This window comes from Fundulus heteroclitus, chromosome 14 (genome assembly GCF_011125445.2).
Source record: "Fundulus heteroclitus isolate FHET01 chromosome 14, MU-UCD_Fhet_4.1, whole genome shotgun sequence".
Taxonomy (NCBI): domain Eukaryota; kingdom Metazoa; phylum Chordata; class Actinopteri; order Cyprinodontiformes; family Fundulidae; genus Fundulus; species Fundulus heteroclitus.
In genome coordinates, this window is record NC_046374.1 from 16984807 (window position 1) to 17002267 (window position 17461).

General features: G+C 42.1%; 3 protein-coding genes across 8 annotated transcripts; all 3 read left to right on the top strand.

Annotated features, from left to right (window-relative positions):
- Positions 1-426: 426 nt before the first annotated feature.
- On the top strand, positions 427-6856 carry LOC118565696 (transmembrane protein 272-like). 6 transcript variants are annotated; one of them, XM_036146421.1, is made up of 8 exons: positions 427-545; positions 726-813; positions 1000-1129; positions 1681-1745; positions 4046-4149; positions 4231-4281; positions 4375-4578; positions 5871-6856. In XM_036146421.1, the coding sequence occupies exons 5-8, from the start codon at positions 4068-4070 to the stop codon at positions 6119-6121; spliced, it is 588 nt and encodes a 195-aa protein (XP_036002314.1). In that variant the 5' UTR covers positions 427-545; positions 726-813; positions 1000-1129; positions 1681-1745; positions 4046-4067; the 3' UTR covers positions 6122-6856. The 6 variants fall into 6 exon arrangements, with proteins under 6 accessions (XP_036002314.1, XP_036002316.1, XP_036002315.1 ...); XM_036146422.1 differs by having other exon boundaries at positions 428-545; positions 3997-4149; XM_036146423.1 differs by lacking the exon at positions 1000-1129.
- Positions 6857-9300: 2444 nt separating this feature from the next.
- LOC105934668 lies at positions 9301-13116 on the top strand. Its single transcript, XM_012874770.3, has 18 exons — positions 9301-9445; positions 9519-9574; positions 9647-9736; positions 9887-10011; positions 10090-10227; positions 10290-10355; positions 10431-10601; positions 10670-10766; positions 10839-11044; positions 11112-11471; positions 11545-11662; positions 11737-11942; positions 12016-12133; positions 12214-12386; positions 12454-12521; positions 12598-12716; positions 12788-12943; positions 13013-13116. Exons 1-18 carry the CDS (start codon positions 9423-9425, stop codon positions 13057-13059), a joined length of 2337 nt encoding a protein of 778 aa, XP_012730224.2. The 5' UTR covers positions 9301-9422; the 3' UTR covers positions 13060-13116.
- Positions 13117-14096: 980 nt separating this feature from the next.
- On the top strand, positions 14097-17453 carry LOC105934633. The gene is made up of 4 exons (XM_021322689.2): positions 14097-14195; positions 14275-14377; positions 14443-14531; positions 16626-17453. Exons 1-4 carry the CDS (start codon positions 14172-14174, stop codon positions 17268-17270), a joined length of 861 nt encoding a protein of 286 aa, XP_021178364.2. The 5' UTR covers positions 14097-14171; the 3' UTR covers positions 17271-17453.
- Positions 17454-17461: the final 8 nt, after the last annotated feature.

Sequence of the window (17461 nt, forward strand, 5' to 3'; positions counted from 1 at the left end):
CTCGTGAAGCGGAAGATGTTTAAACTAAAAGCTTTTTATGTTAATTCTCCAACAAGAATATGTTATGTTTGTCGGCATCAGTTCTGTAACTAAGTTGTAAATGTTCAGTTTCAATAAACCATTCTTAAAAAGCTGCAATGGAAATAAAAACATTAACAAGATCGTTATTTCTCAGCACTTAAGCCTGCAAGTTTGTTCTTGCGTGCTTGTCAAAGTAATTACTTGGTAAGTACCGCTGAAAATACCGTCTCACCAAGGAAGCAGCGTAGCAATACTGGGACATATGCTGGATGACGTCACCGCTCATTTTCCTGTTACTGTATTTTTTAACTTTTTTTACACATATTTCTTTATTTTTCTTATTAAGCTGATAGTTCCTAACATTATTGGTTGCACTGGGGCAATAATTAGCGTGAGACACCCCCTCCTATGTCCGCAGCTGCTGCTCTCCGTCCGTCACAGTTGCTTTCCCTCTGCCAATGTAGTTAGTTTTCTGTGCTGGGAGCTGTGTCCACTGATTTGTCCGCCTTGCTGGTGTTTTAAAGGTTTGTTTCTATACAGTTCTTATAAAAATAATGTCTGGTATTGCACTGGTTTTGATGCCATTTTTTATTTTATAAATTCTATTTATTTTTACGTGTGAACGGTACAGTTGAGATGAGGCATCTGTGCTGGGAACTTTATCCAGTGTCCACTGATTTGTCCCCCTTGCTGCTGTTTTAAAGGTGCATTAAAGGTGCAGTGACCAGACTTCTGCCTCCTGTGTCCCTGTATACTATTCTGGCGGCCATTTGGAACCTGCTACACATTGCAGTGCGTATCTGAATAGTTTGTTTACACTTGACTACAAGCATGGCGCTGCCCTGGTGTTCTCCTATTTTGTTGTAACAATTTAAAACATGGTGTAAATATACTGTGTCATTAAGTACACACGGTCACACAATCAGGGAAAAACAACAATGTGGTGAGATTTTTTTTTACTTTTTTCCGGCATTGAAGCAAAGCCAAGGACCACGGATCTGTCCGCTAACTGGGAGACAGCGAATGGCCTGGATAGCAGACGGCCAAACCTTCTTTTCAACACCATCCCCCCAACACATGTTGGTGTCTTCATGCCATTTTTAGACTGGTTAGTTTGAATCAAAGCATGTTCGGCTGTTGTAGACGGATCTTTTAGAAGACTGCTATCATATGAGATTCCTTTGGAGTTTAAATCATAAATCCCCCCAATCATAGGAGATTAACTGTGAGATTTCAACATAACTAACCTGAGATCTGCTTATGTAGTGAGTGAACCTCAACCAGAGAACTACATCCTGGACAAACGCAGTTGAGAGCTAATATCCAGAGGGGTCAGAGCACCATGCTTTTAATCACAATTGTGTGCTATCAATTTCTGTGTTATACTGAAAATAAAAACGTATTTTAATCCACCATTTATTATTTCTATCATTTGTTTTTTAACATTTCATTGTTATATGTGAGCCACAGGAAACCCTCATATGTGTCATCTGATCTGAAATTACATGACATGTTTTTTATGTATATTATGCATTTTTATGTATTTTATATTGGTCAGTTTTAAAAGCAGCACCCGGTTGTTTGGTGAACAAATCATTATTAAATTGTTGTTGTTATCCTCTTTTTTTCTGTGCTAATTCCAAATATATTTTTGCTCAGGTTCTTCACTCCCTGTAGCTGAGGGACGTTCCACTCAAGCGCTGAGTTATTCTGCAGGTGGCCAGGTGGAGTCTGCTCATTGCACCTGCATGGCTGCTGTGACTGAATCCTATTCACATGTTGTACCAATGTTCTTCAAGATTAATGTAGCCGTGAGAATGAGGGGCTTAAAAACATGCACTTAGGAGGCAGCATACTGGACTCAAGGATGGAGGAACCTTTGGATTTACTCCTCTGTTCATCAAGCGGGAAAAATCTTTTGTACTGCTAAATCTTTTTATGTTTTGTATCTGGACATGATTTTTAGCCTCCATTTTTTTGTCTTTACATTATCTTGGTTTGCACATAGTATATATCCTCTTTACCTCATTAACAAAGCTATTGGTCTGGGTTTGCACATTTTTCTTTGGTATCTCATTGGCAGGGTTAGAGTAGAATGAAAATACCTTTATTGTCCCACAATGGGGAAATTCAAATTTGACAATGACAGCAACAAGTAGACAGAAGACACCGGATTTACACACAAGATTAATTAAAACTGAGAGAACTGGTCGTCTAGTTGGATTAAGTGGTTTAGAGTTGCAAGGCACAGGGTTTGCATTCCTGTAAAAGAACACAGATACAGATGTCCAATGTATGGCTGATTTATTTGCTGTGGTTTGTAATAACAATTAAGGTTGTCAAAAGTATTGATACTCTGAAAAGAAAAAACACTGCATCCAGAACTAATATTAACTTGGCATAGTATCGATATGCTAAATGTTTTAGCATGAGGCAAACGAAGAAGGGAAACCCAAAGATTGTGACAAGCCTGTGTGCAAACAGTGCTTTAAAGAGGTGGCACGAAGTCAAGCAGCTCAATAAACTTGGCCAAACATCTCAACAGTCAACACCCTTACAGGTTATTAAATTAAAGTTCCTGTTCATGATATAATACATCAAACATATTATTGATGTTAGCTTGACCAGCGGTCCACATTAATGTTGTGTGATTAGCTGTGGCTAGCATGCTACTAGGCATGTGTTATATTTGGGTTATTTATTTAGCATTTATGTGCACACTTATTTAACTAGCATCTGTGTCTGTTGAGAAAGCATGTTCCATGTTTTTCATGCTAATAAAATATTTGTATGTCTTTAATTATTTGTCTTTTTTCCCTCTGTAGTATTCCCTTAATTGGCTTCCTGTTAAATCAAGAATAGAATTTAAAATTCTCCTTCTCATATATAAAACCCTTAATGATCAAGCTCCATCATTGAGATCTAATTGCCCCACTTTGCTCTCAGACTGCAGGTCTGCTGGTGATTCCCAGAGACTCTAAAAGCAGAGCTATTTAGTTATCAGGCACCTCTCCCAGTTTTCTGCCCGTGAGGTAGACACCCTGTCTACTTTTAAGACTAGGATAACCCTGGGCTCACACTGAATACGGTGCAGTTACGGTTGCAGCGCCGCAAGGAACCGAATCAGTGTGAACACTCACAGTTTTTCTGCAAAAAATTCCTCAAAAAGGAAGTTTGACCAGATGCCACAGCAGTTCCCGGATCAAGCTCCTGAATTTTACGGGCCAAACAGGAAACGTCGGGGGCTAGACAGGATAAAGTTCTGGTGAATGTAGGAATAAAATAACTGCACCAACTTACGCTATCTTAACTAGTGTAAAAACAAAACATCAACATGGAAACAGGGAAGCTTTTGGCGGATGAAATAAGATAATTATGCGCACTGATAAGTTTTGCCCTAAGAAATTAAAACCATGGCTGTTTTTTAATAATTTATGAGGGATAGCAACAGAAAGAACCACATGAACCTATGTTCTCGCCAGCGTGTGATTGGGGGTCTGCGGCAAACCTGATCTGGATCAGGACCGTAACCTGCACCGTAGTCGACGTGAGCTCCGGGTTAGGAGGGCTTGAATTGTTAATAGGAATTTTTTTAACTCGGAAAAAAAAGGTCCCATTTTAAATTGTCAATTCTTTTGCAAAAAGATTCTCCATTATTGGAAATTGATATACAAACATAATGTTTCTACTCACAACTCAACCTTATGAAATAAAAGGGAGGAATTCCCCTTATATGAAACTGTGGTATGAAGAAAATATTTTGTTTGTAAATGATCTATTGGACTCCAGCAGAAACCCGTTATAAAGCATTTTCTAATAAATCTAATCTAACCCCTTAAGCCCAGAGGGGGTGTAGGAGCAATTTGTTTCAACCTTTCTATTTACAATAACTAGAGTTGTTTTCCTGGAAATAAGGTACTGCCACACAAACACCACAAAAGACTTCTTGACCTTTTTGAGCCATTTTGTCATCAGGTCGTCAGTGATATCCGTCAGGTTCGCGATTCTTTGTCGCCCTCTCCAGGTGAGCACCATCGTCACTGAAAATGGAAGGAATACGGGAAAGAATACAGAGAAGAATACAGGAAAAAATACCCATTTCTTCTGAAATTGAAGTGCCCTCACTGGGTGAGATCCAGTTTCCTGAGAGTTTTAACACCTTCTGTTCTGCTCTGAAAATTGAAACTAAGCATTTGCTTTTTCCGGCAGGATGTTCAATGCTGTTTAACTTTATCACGCCCATCCTTCAGATTTCAGTGGGTGAGTCCCTGCACATCTCTCCATTTATTTTATTCAGCGGCTTGACTCAGTTTTCTGGGGGGAAAAGAAAAATCCCTTTCCTCTCTCCACCAGGCGCGGTATACTTGGACGAGTGTCCGATCCAGGAGAAGATCCCCATCTTCCTGATTACGTTTGGTGTCATTCAATTGATGCTCAATTTCACGACTTGCCTGTCCTGCAAGGATTCTAAAAACGACACCCTGTTGAAGCTGAGACGGGGCTGTACCGTCTTGAAATCCATAACGACCCTGTTCCTCTTCTGTTGGTTCATCGCTGGTGAGCAGCTCTTTCTTAAATTTATATAAGCTGTGTGCCGAAACCTAAGAGACATTAAAATAATAGTACTGGTCATCTGGCAACTATTTGACAAGAGTTAAAGCAGAGATCAAACTTTGGAGCGTCATTTTAGGGCTGTAAAAAAGCATCCAGAGTTTATGAGAGGGGTGTTCGGCGGGCCGGAAATCAGATTTGACTTTTAAAAGTGGAGCAGTACTGCTTTTGCCATAGTGCTCCGCTTGATTTATGAATGTGAATAGTTTTATTATGATTCATGCCGGGAATATCTCAAATGATATGGACACTACAATGGGAAAGTAAGAACAAGAAGAAAAAAAAGGGTGAAAGAAAGAGGGGATAAAAGGAAGAGAATGATAAAACAATTATTGAAAAAAACATGTACTTCGTTTAATTGAAAATCTGCAGTTCCGATATTGTCCACAGGGGGCGCTGTGTTTTAATCAGCAGATAGTAGCACAGAGCTTCAGATGTGGAAAATTGATTTTAAATAATTTCTTAATTTTTATCTGTTTGATGTATTTTGTCATGCAGGACAGTGTTTTTAAGTTCCAAAAAATGTGAATAAATGTTTTTCAACATTGTATAATCACTGTGATCAGTTCTTATGCATAATGCACTGCAGTAAATGTTTAACTGAGTAAAAGTATTGTTGAAATTGCACATACTTTTCTTAAAAACGCTGAGGTTATTCATAATATATTGTGTAAAAGTGAAATTCATTTAATATAAAAATCTACAAGTTCACTTTTATTAGTTCTATTTAATCTTGCAATGAGTTTACTCGTGTGGCCCTCTTGAGATCAGATTAAGCTGAATGCGGCCCCTAAACCAAAATGAGTTTGACACCCCTGGTTTATGATTTGGATTCATCTTCTCCTCTCTGTTCAGGTTATTAGTGTTGCAACTTGAAAAAGGGGAGATGTATTACTGAAATTGGGAGTGGGGGGGGGGGTGCTCGTTGTCAGTCAATGGCTTTTCCTTATTTTTATGACTTTTTACATTGCAGATACATGAAAAGACATTGTGTGAAGACATCAGAATTATAACTCAAAACTGTATAGAATTATGTATCAAACAGGATAGTGAAATAATTGAAAACATCTTCTATATTTTAGCTTTTTCTAAATATCACCTGGAGACTTTTAAAGGCAAGCGGTTGATTTCATTTTGGGGGATATCAGAGAAAACAGCTGAACAGAAATGCACAGCACACTTTTGCTTTTTTCCATGTAAATATGTATTGAGCCACATCTGTTGTTTTTATCCGGCAGGTAACGTTTGGGTTTACTCCGTTTACCAGCCCAGCTACAGCAAGAACGCTACGGATGTGAGCTCCTACTGCAACAAGACGCTCTACCTGGTCGCCTTGTGGACCGTCACGGCTGTCTACATCATACTGGGTCTGATACTTCTCCTTCTGTTAATCGGCTGCTGCGTCCTCTCCTGCCTTTTATCGTGCGATTCCGACAACCACAACACCTCTGACGACGACGACAACAACACCCGTGGCGACAACCCCTGAGAGACTCTGCAGAGAAAATCTAAACCAGGGTCCCTCTGAACCGATGATCGCGCATCAGCTGCTGAATCTCCAGGCCTTTTTCTTTTTCTTCTTCTTCCTGCTGTCGGTGAAAGTGGATGTTGTTCTTCCCCTCTCCCTCCCCGTGTCTTCCCTGCTTCTGCTCTCTGCCGTGTGTTGCTTTTTAAATCTGTTGGAGCCTCTCTTTACACATCTTCCAAATAGTAAATGATGGATCTGGTGGGAGGGAATAGATCTTGGAAAAGTTGGAAGCTTGACAACAAGTTTGGCTGTTTGGATTGCCACTGAGAAGGACCAGAGAGATTTTAAGGCAGACATAAAATGAATAAGAATCAGCCTACCCCCAAAACAATATCTGTCATCTGAACTGACTCCTCCGTGTCATGGCCCCTTTAACTGAAATGGCTTCAGTGAGACTCGTCTTGTAAAGTCGGAGGAAAGTTTGCCTCAATCCAAACTGTCAGCTGTCTGACTTAAAATGGGCTGAACTTGCAAGAACTAGATTTCATCTTAATTTTTACCTAATTGTGCAATATTTACTCCGGTATTACTATTTACTTTGTTATCTTCTATTCTTGGCATTTCTTTAGAACTAACTTTAGATTAGACTGGTCTGTTCTTTCTTCTTCTTCTTTCTCATTGCTAATATTTGTGTGTCTTTGACTCGGTCGCACACGGATTTCCCCACTGTGGGACAATAAAGGCATACTTATCTTATCTCTCACCGCTCCTTTTCACTCTTTACACCTCAAACTTCCAATATAAGACAGATTCTGGTCATCTGCAGAGATTCTGAGATGACTCTGCAGTGGTCGGGTGGATCAGAGATGGACAGGAAGCTGAGTACAGGGAGCTGCTGGACCACTTTGTGGCGTGGTGTGGAAACAATCATCTCATTCTGAATGTAAATTAAAAAAAAGAAGAAGATTGCAGATTTCAGGAGAAATATTAATAGAACCAACACTATTACCATACTGGGAGAAGAAGTGGATGTGGAGGAGAAGTATAAATACCTCGGTGTTCACCTGGACAACAGACTGGACCTGAGCTGCCTACAAGAAGGGACAGAGCAGACTGGACTTCCTGAGGAAGCTTCAGGGTTTGCAGCAAGATGCTGCAGATCTTGTTTAAGTCTGTTGTGGACCGTCTGAACTCCTCTGTCATCATCTGTCAGGGCAGCAGCATCAGAGCAATTGACATCAAGAAGCTCAACAAGCTGATAAAGAAGGCCGGCTCTGTTCCTGAGACCCTTCTAGACCCTCTGGAGATGCTTCTGCAAAGAAGGATTCTTCATGAAATGAAAAACATTATGGGCAACCCTGAGCATCCACTTCATCAGACTGTTGTACAACAACAGTGTCTTCAGTCAGAGGCTTCTCCAGACCCGCTGTAAGACAGACCAGGCGGTACAGGGGGGTCCTTCCTGCCTGCAGCCATCAGCATCTACAACAACTCACTGAAGAAACCCCCATGAGATGCACCAGTGTTTAATTTCCCTTTGGGACTAAAAAATTATTTTTGAATTTAATATTATTTAAAAGAAGAATACAAAATAATACAATTAGATTAGACATCAGTATGTGATTTCTTTTTCATAAATAACCAAATATTTAATGGGGTATATGAATTTATTTCCACATTATTGCCGTGTACACAGAGAATATAATTTGGTATGCATAAACTGGGGTTCTGGTAGAAGATTATGAACAGTAAACATCTTACCTGCAGTAGATAACTCTTAATCATCACTTTGAAAAGAGATTACGTTCTAGATTCTACATTTCATATATAACTAGGTTTTTTTTGGGGGGGGGGGGTTGCTAATCTTTTACTGACTTTGCTATTTTGGCGTCATCTTTGTTCATCAAAAGATGATATAGGAATCCTTTGAGTGTGTTTTCTTTTTACACAAGGTTATAATTTAATAATTTTAGAAAGTATTGCTTAGTTTATTACTGTATTTTGTTTTCACCACTGCTATCAATAGGTTCTTTTTCAGGTACAAATTAATTGGAAGGAACGTAGCGGGTACAGGCAATGGACAGGGTGGACTTCATTTATAACCAAGTCAGACATTCCTTAAGAATGATAACTTAAATAGAAGGAAATTTGCTGAATTGTGAAATTATATCAAATTATGAGTTTAGGCTTGTGGAGTTTATTCAACCAGGTAAGTCTCAAAAACCAGTCAATTTAACACGTGTGTTCACACACACACACACACACACACATATATATATCCATCCATCCATCCATTTTCCAAACCGCTTCTCCCTCATGGGGTCGCGGGGGGTGCTGGTGCCTATCTCATATATATATATATATATATATATATATATATATATATATATATATATATATATATATATATATATACAGCCAAGGAAAAATATGGTTTTACAATTAAGAAAAGAAATCTTCACTTGCTGTAATCACTAAATGTAATTGACAGCCAACAAACTAAGTGTCTTAAGCTGTGTTTTAATAGTCTAAATAAAGGGGACCACTTAAGTTTAAGTGATTTATAGAGGCAGCAAAGATGGTGTCTCTCCTAGAACTAAAATATAACCAGAATTAGTTTTATAAAACACAAGTACAAAGGCTCTAAGAGGTCAGGGAATTGGACAATAAGATGTTAAAAATGTTAAACATGCTTTAATGAGTTCACTTTTTATAGAATTGGCCATAAGATGTATCACTGATGTGCTCCACAGTTTACAACCTAAAATAGATTTCCTATCGTAAGAGAGAACGACCTGCCTGTTAGGATATCAGGAAGGTGGTTTAAAATAAAACCAAAACAGAAAACTTCCTAGGGTCCACATGAATAAGTCCCATGTGTAAAAGTATCCAAGGAAAAGTGCAGTGTGTACTAAGATCTGAAGCTTTCTTAATGCCATCGCTTCTAAGTGAAGACAAAGGCCAAGAATAAACAATTATTTGTGGGTTGGGTTAGCTTCTTTTAAAAAAATAATTATCGGCAAAAGAAACAGTGTCATGTTCTAGTCCTTCCTACTGAGCAAATTCTGCCACCATGCCTTTGGTTCATGTTTGCACCGGCTGTGCCGTCAGCCTGGCTTGATTCCTAATAGGCTGCACCTTGGGAAGCAGCTGATTGACGGCCTCTGGGTGCAGAGATGGCATCTTAAAAGCTGGAGTGGGAAGGCAGAGCTTCATGATGTGTGTTTGGTGAAGAACAAGTGGTTCACTTGTGCTTGTGTTGGTCAATCGGTGTAGTTTGCTAGCAGCTGAGCTAGCTTTAGACACCAACACATCAGCAGCTATGGCGTTCAAGTTGATGTGCAGGTAGGCTGTGTTTGTTTGCATGTTGAGTTTTGTTCTTTGAGCTTTTGTCTCACTTTCTATCTTGTAATTACAGTGTGGCGTTACTCCTGTCCTTATGGTTCACGGCAGGATGTGACTTTCTGGTGGAAGGTTGGTAAATCCTTATTTGTCCTCCTGTAGCATTTGTGGATTAGTTTTTATCTACAGCTTATGTTTCCACAGGCGTTCTGAAAATGGAGTGTCATGATCGCTACTTCATGATAGCCATTGACCTTGCAACCACCGGAGAAGCTCCTCGCTTCGAGGCTGTTGGTGAGGCTTCATAGTCTGCTGTATTTGAAACACTCTTGTACTAGAAACAGTCTCAGTGACTAAAAAAAAAAAAATGTAATGTCTGTGTAATCGTTAGCTGCTTGGGTCAGTCTTTATCCAGGTTAAACTACTGGAAATGTCTGTCTTTAGATGGAACGGGCACATACGCCATCACTGAGGATTATGCAGCAAAGTGTGGTTACAGTATCAGCGTTCTCTCTTTTCTGGGCCTGGTGGAGCTCAGAGCGTCTTACTTCAGCTGTCACACTGTAAAGGTACAGAAAGAAACCGGCTTTCTCTAATGTCTTAAGTGGTTGTCTGGCATCCTGGCTGAAATCTCCAACTGGTTGCAGGAGGCTGGATTCTCGTTCAGATTTAACCTGATAACGACCTACCAGGGGGTAGATGCCTACTATGCGCTCAATAGGACTTGTTCTCCCCCTCTGTCATGGTCGCCTAGAGAAGTTACCTGTGAAATCAACTACATGGAGGTATGTCTTCATTTTAATCTCTTGATATGCCCGTTTGGACCCTACTAACCATGTTCTCACAGGTGTCTGTGAGGAGTGAACTTCCTTGTCCGTCTGGATTGAGCAATGACTGGAGCGCTCTCGGCCCTGTATGTATCTCTAACGCAGCATCTTGGGGGTTTTCTCTGGATTTAGCTACTTTAAGTGCCAGTCTCTCTCTACAGTTGTACAGTGCCGCCTCCCAAGACTGGCAGGTGACCTTTCAGAACCCAGACGAGCAGTTTCCGCCCATGAACCTGTCTCGTGCTCGCCGGGAGGGCTACGTGTTTGACCTCTTCAATGAAAGGATTGTGTTTCGTACGCCGTATGGTCAGCCAGACTCGTACAGCACCGAGGTAGAAGCCCAACACCAACTAATTGAGTAAATCCTCCTCGAGCAACACTTGACCAAATCTCTTGACAGGTGAACGGGGTTCCAGTGGAGGTGGTCCATGCAACGGTGTTCTCCCGGCAAAGCTGGGTGGTCATCATGGTTGACCTGATCGCTGCTTGCTCTTTGGGTGGGTGATTTTGGGCTCGTATAAAGAAAAAATGCATTATGCTGCTTGATTAAAACTAACTTGTCTTAACAGATGAAGGCTCGTTTGACAGTGGCTACATGATCTGGGACACTCCAGAAGCGCTCTATCCCAGTCTTGGTAGCACACAGATCAGTCTTGGTCTTAATGGTAACCTTGTAGAGGAGGCTGCTGCGGAGCAGAAGGGTTTTGTTATGGCAAGGTACAACTCGACAGTCCAAATTGGAATCCCTTATAATGCTGAAGGAGGCTACAGGAAGGTAAGGATACACTTGTCTGTAAGGTTCTTACACATTTGACTCGCTTCTATAACCAAACTGCTTGCAGAGCTTTGTGAGTGACGGCATCTTTGAGTTCTACATCTTCAACCTTTACCTGAAACAAACTTCAGTGGATGAACGCCACGAAGAGACTGCGCTGCGGTTTCACAGGACTCTCGTCACGCCCCTCCTGCCGTCTTCACTTACCACTGAAGACCAAACTAACGTTGCAGAAGGCGCCTTCACAATCGTCCTGGGCAGAATTCCCAGAGATGTTCAGCTGACGTCCGTCCAGCTGAACGGACAGGAATTGTCTGTGCCCTTCAGCGACGCCGCCCCGTACACCCTGACAGAAGTCGTCCATTCCAACAAAACTCACAGCTACACTCTGAAAGTGCCGTTGGATGACCCAGTTGTCATACAGGAGGCAAGTGTCTTAAGAGCACTGTATGGTGGCGTCTTTAAATGCAAACCTGGCTTTAACATCTGTGTCCTTTTAGTTCTCCAAAGAGAATGCAGCCATGTTGCACAAACTAGATGTCAACTGCACCCTGATTGCCATACCTGGAAATGAGCCATACTACCACACAGTCTCAGTCACGGCACTAATGGGTGTCTGTAAGTTCTGAGTCTTTTCTTTAAGCCAGTTCTGTCTGCACTGGGTTATCTAACGTTTGTTTTTTGTTTGGCAGCTCCTCCGTCTTTTGACGCGGTCTGTACGGCGTCTGGGATTGACTTCAAGTTGGCCTATCGCTCTTTCGACTACCTGTGGGACATCAGCATTGGCTCAGACCGACTGACACCGGCGCTGGCAGCCAAGCGTGGCTACACCATGAGCAATGACAGCCAGAGTCTGCTGCTCAGCGTGCCACTGTTCACACATGGCTACAAATACAAGGTGACACGAGTAACCTGGGTGATCTAGAAAGTGCTGAGTTCGGTCTAGAAAACTGACATTTGTTCCCTGCTAGGATGTAACGCTGAAAGGTTTTCTCGGGACATTTGAGATCCTCGTGAGGGACCGCGACACCTCCAACGTCCAGACTTCAACCATCAAGACATGCCTGTTTAATACCACGGAGCTCATTTGTAGGGGCTTTGCATTGCTGGATGTGTAATGGGGAGGGGGGCTGCCCTGCATGTATAAACGTGTGCTTATTTCCCTACAGTGTGTTCAACTAATGGGTGGATGACTGTGGCAACTGATCTGGCTGCAGTCCTCCCAAGTGGTGAGATCCCAACAAACACTCACCTCATTAACAGCCTCTGTGTGCCCAAAGAAGCGGATGGTACACGCGTGCTCTTCTCTCTACCACTTCACAGCTGTGGCTCTGTAGTTAAGGTGAGGAAGATGAGACTCAAACTTTCAAATGCTGAATGAATTTGTCTAAAACTATTTTCCCCTTCAGCTGGCAAAGGGAAATGTGACTTATCAAAACAAGATCTACTCTGTTCTTGCTGACAACGTTACTGAAGGGTATGTCTCAAAGCTATAGAACTGTGGCACCATGTTATAGTACTGTTTTAACTTAAGTCTCATCTCCACCTCACAGGATGACCGTGCAATGCACGTACCCTCTAACTAGTCTCCACCTACTCTTCTCAAGTCACAAATTTGAATCTGACAAAGAAGGGGTTGGCAGTATAATTCCTTTCTTGGAACCTACAAAAGGTATGTTTACTTGGTGTAAAGCTGAGCTAAACTAGTGGGAACCTTCATTAAACTTCATCTCTCCTCCCCAGCTACACCAACTCAAACTGTGACGAGTCCTGGAACTACAACCACAGTTGCTCCCCAAAGAACCAGAAGTCCTAACTTGCACCTCCCACCGTTCTATCCCACAGCACGCTACATCAAAGTTTACAGGGTTCAGAACCAATTTGGCCCGTTCAGTAAAGGTGAGTAAATGTTAGGAGCTCAAAATTCAGACTTCTCAAGGCTTTTAACATTCTTTCCTCTCTCTGCAGGCCCTAAAGGATCCATGCAAGTAAAGCAGTTTCCTCGCCACGTTTAAGGATATTTATAATTTTAAGTGTTACTAATTCAATAAAGATTCTTAAAAGCTACCAAATGGGTCTGTAGTCAATATCTTTCAATCTTTTCAATCCTAATGGTGTGCTGCTGCTCTTGGGTCAAACTAATCCTCAGATGTTGGACACATGAGCTTATTTGTCTGACTGTAGCTCAAATTTTTAAATTGAAATGCAAATCTTCCTGCCATGTCCCATTGGAAGACTCAGAAATCTGAGTCCCAGTATCCACTAGAAAGCACTGATACTGCTTTTAATACTTTAAACTGCAAATGGCTACTGAAGAGGGCCTATTAAAGTGCCAGGTTAAGGGTTAGTTGGGGAAAAATTAGGCTAAAATCTGAAGTGAGGGTGGGGGTCTAAAGCTCTTTGCTTTTAACTTGTTATTGTTTATTGAACTGCACAGCATCTGCCAACAACTTAAAGGGTTTGAAAGATGCACTAAAGTCTGCTTTATATGCACATATTTGAGCCATAAGGTGGTACAATTTGCTTTGAGGATCAACACTAAAGTTCAGGATGACTGCATGAACACTTTGTCAATGACATTACTCGGTGAAACAACCTTTTCTACCAAGCAGAGTTGTTTGGGCTAACCCTGAGGTTTTTCCTACTTAACAAATCTACAGAAAAGGTGTCCTTATGCTGGCGTGCAAAGCCTCGACAGAAATCTGTGGAGTCTGATCAGACCACAATTAAATGTCTTTCTGGATTCACTTTCAATATTCTCACCCCACTGCCTACTAAAATCAGCTGACTCAGTCCAGATTTGCTGCAGTTATAGTAAAGATGTGGATATACAAAGTCTGCACTCTTTATATTCAAAAAAAAAAATTTTTTTTTCTTCCCCCACCTATAAATCTGACATGGTGAAATTTTGCTAGTGGTTCCACTTAAAATATTTTATTTTGGCCACACAATTCACACTAATTTTGGGGCTGTAGTTGTAAATTCAGGCTTAAACTGCTCAAGCGACTGTAGTTTCGTCATCTGACCAGCAGGGGTCACTAGTGGAAACGCAGCAACGCAAAGTGTTTACTTTTGACTTCTGGAACCACGAGTCCGTTTGCTTTTTACCTCGAAAGAAACTAAGACTATGAGCCACAGCAAGAGTTCAGTGGTGAGCTTTTAGTTGACACTCTAATGCTCCAGTCGTGGTGTTTTGCGGGTCATTTAATCAGCCCTTCGTCCTGAAACAGGGCGTCAGACAGACCGTCCTGCTGCCCATCTCCAACAGGACCCTGCAGCAGCCCTCCTTCCTGCCTCATTACGCGCCTGCAGGCTTCCATCCCCACTTCCACGGTGAGTCACTTCTGTGTAAATGTTGGAGTTGAGATGCATGAAGTGACGGCTCGTTTCCTCTCCAGGTTATCCAATGACTCCTGCAGACCTCCGCTACACAAGCCCCACTCTGCCCTGCGGGAGGAGGGTCTATAATGGTCTCGGTGGGAAGATGGTGAGTCTGTCCAGACTTCCAATATATCCAAGATCTCAGAAAAGTAGAACATTACAAAAGACGAATTGAAAAAAGAGTTAAGGATATATGTTGTAACCCACACAATCATTGGGACAAATGCTGACTTGACAGCTGACCAGCAGTTACTGAAAACCTCCCCAAGGAGGGGAAGCCAGAGTGCTGTGTACAGGGAAGTTGAGTGGAAGGAAAAAGTGTGGTTGAAGAGCTTGGGGCCTATAGTGTGGACTGTAGCTGGAGGCAGTGCTTTAAGAGCCATGGGACGGTATCGAGAACATGGCCTACATCCGCGGTGTTCAGATGGCACGCAGGGAGAGCGGAGAGGCGTAGAGTCCAAGTTTCCTGAGGTCCAGTGTCAGTGGTGATGTAAGGCGTAGGCTGGGGTTTTTATTGTCAAGTCAGCAGAGCCATCTACTAAGACCTTTTTAGGGCACTTTCATCTGCAGAAAAGCTTTGTGGAGGTGTTGATTTAATTTCATACCAGGACTTGGCACCTCTCTACACCGTCAAAGGGACCGATACCTGCTGTGTAGCTCACTGTGAATTTTCAACAGGAAGGAAGATGAGAGAAATCAGACAAAGCAACGCAGATCACCCAAAGGCCGCTACCGAAGCAACTTGGGCCTCCTTTACCGTATTTTTCACATTATAGGGTGCACTGGATTATAACGTGCATTTAACGATACAGATGAGTCAGTCAAAACCTCATTAAACATGTTCACAATAACTCCTAACCTTGTTCAGTTGTAACACGTTAAAAAAAAAAGTCCGATACCGAAATCAGTCGTTAGTGTATTCGCATTAATTCTCAAAATTGTTCAGTTATAACATGTAAAATACAACACACTCACTTTTTCAGCTCATTCCTCGTCCTCAAATTCTTAACCTTCAGTGTCTGAGTTTAACAGCTGGGCGATTACGGCATCCAGTATACAGACACCGTAATATTATGGTGAAGCACAGTATGTATTACGCCGCGGTAGCCATAGTGCTGCAAGCGGTGCGGCTTTGTAGTTTACCAAAGTCGTACTAAAACATTTGGACAGAGCGCCGAGGACTACACAAAATCGGCTCGAGGTCAGTAAGCAGAACCAGAATTGTAAGACTATATAAAGCGCACTGTCGCTTTTAAACGCGCCTTATAGTCTGGAAAACACGATACACCTGAGAACCAAAGGCGGATCTCCTCTACGCCGCAGTGTTGAAGTAATTTCTGCAAAAAGGAGCTCCAACCAAACATTAGGTGCATTTGCTTTACAGAACATGGATGAACTTGGCAGTAGGCTGACATTTCTGCATTCAAAATTAGTATTTTATTGCTCTGATGTAATAGTCTAACCTGAGGAAGTAAATTTTAGGGTTCTCAGTAGCCGTAAGCCTTAATCATCAAACCAAATATATATTCACTTGAACGACATCTGAGTTCTACTTTTACAAGTGAATAACACAAACTTTTCAACAATATATGTTTAAGTAAAATGAGTATAAAAGATTGAGAGGCCTGGAAGGGATAACGCATTCCCTAAGGCTTCAAAAAACAGTTTTTAATACAAGATGGAGCTCTGTCTTACCGTTATTAACTCAGTGATGCATCTACAGGATACCCTTTTTGCATTAGTGGGTATCTTTGGGTCGATGTAAAATACCATTATGCTTCTGAATGTGTGGATTGTCTTATCTCAGGGGGGATTCAATCATGTGTTCTATTTTTTTTATTTTACTATTATGTGTGTTGATTCCGATTTGTTATGTACTCATTACATTTGTAGAACATTCACTGACTCGCCTTTAGATGGCAAGTTGTAATGCAGATGATATAAGTCGGTAGAGACAGAAGATTGTAACTATGTACATGTGTTTGAAAAATAAGAAAAAATAAAGTTCAAAAAAAAAAAAAAAAGATTGAGGCCCAAATGGGTTGAAGCAGTGACATCTAAAATATGAATAGTAAATTACACATTTGGGTAAAAAAAAAAAGGTATTGTTATATCTGCTTACAGATAGCTGGTGCTGTTCCCATCATAAAATGTTTTTTAATAATAAAAAAAACCTGCTTATTGTTTCTCTTCCCATCAGGTTTTTAATTGCTGCCAGCTCAACACGCCTCTCCCCGTCATGTCCGCCTGCGTGGCCCCACCAAACCGGCCGGACCCTTTCAGGGCGGGGCCGTACCCCACCTACAGCCTGGGCAGCACCAGCTGGACCATGCAGAGCCTGCCCCCTGCTCAGGAGCAGCCCAGGCTCATCGTCCAGCTCACTCAGCAGGAGGACCAGGCCATCACCAACCTGCTGGAACTGCACCACCAGGAGGCGCCCCGAGCAGAGGGAACCATCACCGGCTTCCCAAACGTCATCTGCAACGAAGCGCCGGAGGAGAGCCGGAGATGGTCAGAAGCAGGATGTGGAGCTGCTGAGCAGGTGGACGGTCGCTTAAGAGGAAAAACGGCAGCGCCTCCTGACCTGCTGCTCAAAACCTCTGGGACAGAGCCTGAATGTCCGACTCTGTCACCGCTGGAAAGCTGTGACCGGTCACAAACAGGAAGCTGCATGAAGGAGAATGGAGCGTTCTGGGATGAGGACATGACGGCCACGCTGGAGCCAGACCAGTGCGTTGATTCAGAGGCGGGGAGCGGGTCGGCGGGACGGATGCTCACCGACCTGGAAGGGGACGCCGTCCTGGCTCTGCTGAGCCTCGGAGGGGTGAGGACTCTCCTGCAGTGACTGTGTCAAACCTCGAGCATCTTTGTTGGGATTACGTTCGTTTTGGTTGTGAACGCCGCAGGTTTGGCTGCTTTATATTCTGAAAACTGAGACTTTTCATTCATTGCTTTATTTATTTTTTGTTCTCCAGTTATCTATCTGAAACAGTTTGATGTTTGTACTGTAAAATGCAGATATTATGTTCAATAAAA

Coding starts and splice junctions, on each gene's coding strand:
- LOC105934633 (XM_021322689.2), top strand. CDS start 14,172: ATGAGCCACAGCAAGAGTTCAGTG. Junction 14,378..14,442: donor CTTCCATCCCCACTTCCACG/GTGAGTCACTTC, acceptor TTTCCTCTCCAG/GTTATCCAATGACTCCTGCA. Junction 14,532..16,625: donor ATGGTCTCGGTGGGAAGATG/GTGAGTCTGTCC, acceptor TCTTCCCATCAG/GTTTTTAATTGCTGCCAGCT.
- LOC118565696 (XM_036146421.1), top strand. CDS start 4,068: ATGGAAGGAATACGGGAAAGAATACAGAGAAGAATACAGGAAAAAATA. Junction 4,150..4,230: donor AATTGAAGTGCCCTCACTGG/GTGAGATCCAGT, acceptor TTTTTCCGGCAG/GATGTTCAATGCTGTTTAAC. Junction 4,579..5,870: donor CTTCTGTTGGTTCATCGCTG/GTGAGCAGCTCT, acceptor TTTATCCGGCAG/GTAACGTTTGGGTTTACTCC.
- LOC105934668 (XM_012874770.3), top strand. CDS start 9,423: ATGGCGTTCAAGTTGATGTGCAG. Junction 10,356..10,430: donor ACTGGAGCGCTCTCGGCCCT/GTATGTATCTCT, acceptor CTCTCTCTACAG/TTGTACAGTGCCGCCTCCCA. Junction 12,944..13,012: donor ATTTGGCCCGTTCAGTAAAG/GTGAGTAAATGT, acceptor CTCTCTCTGCAG/GCCCTAAAGGATCCATGCAA.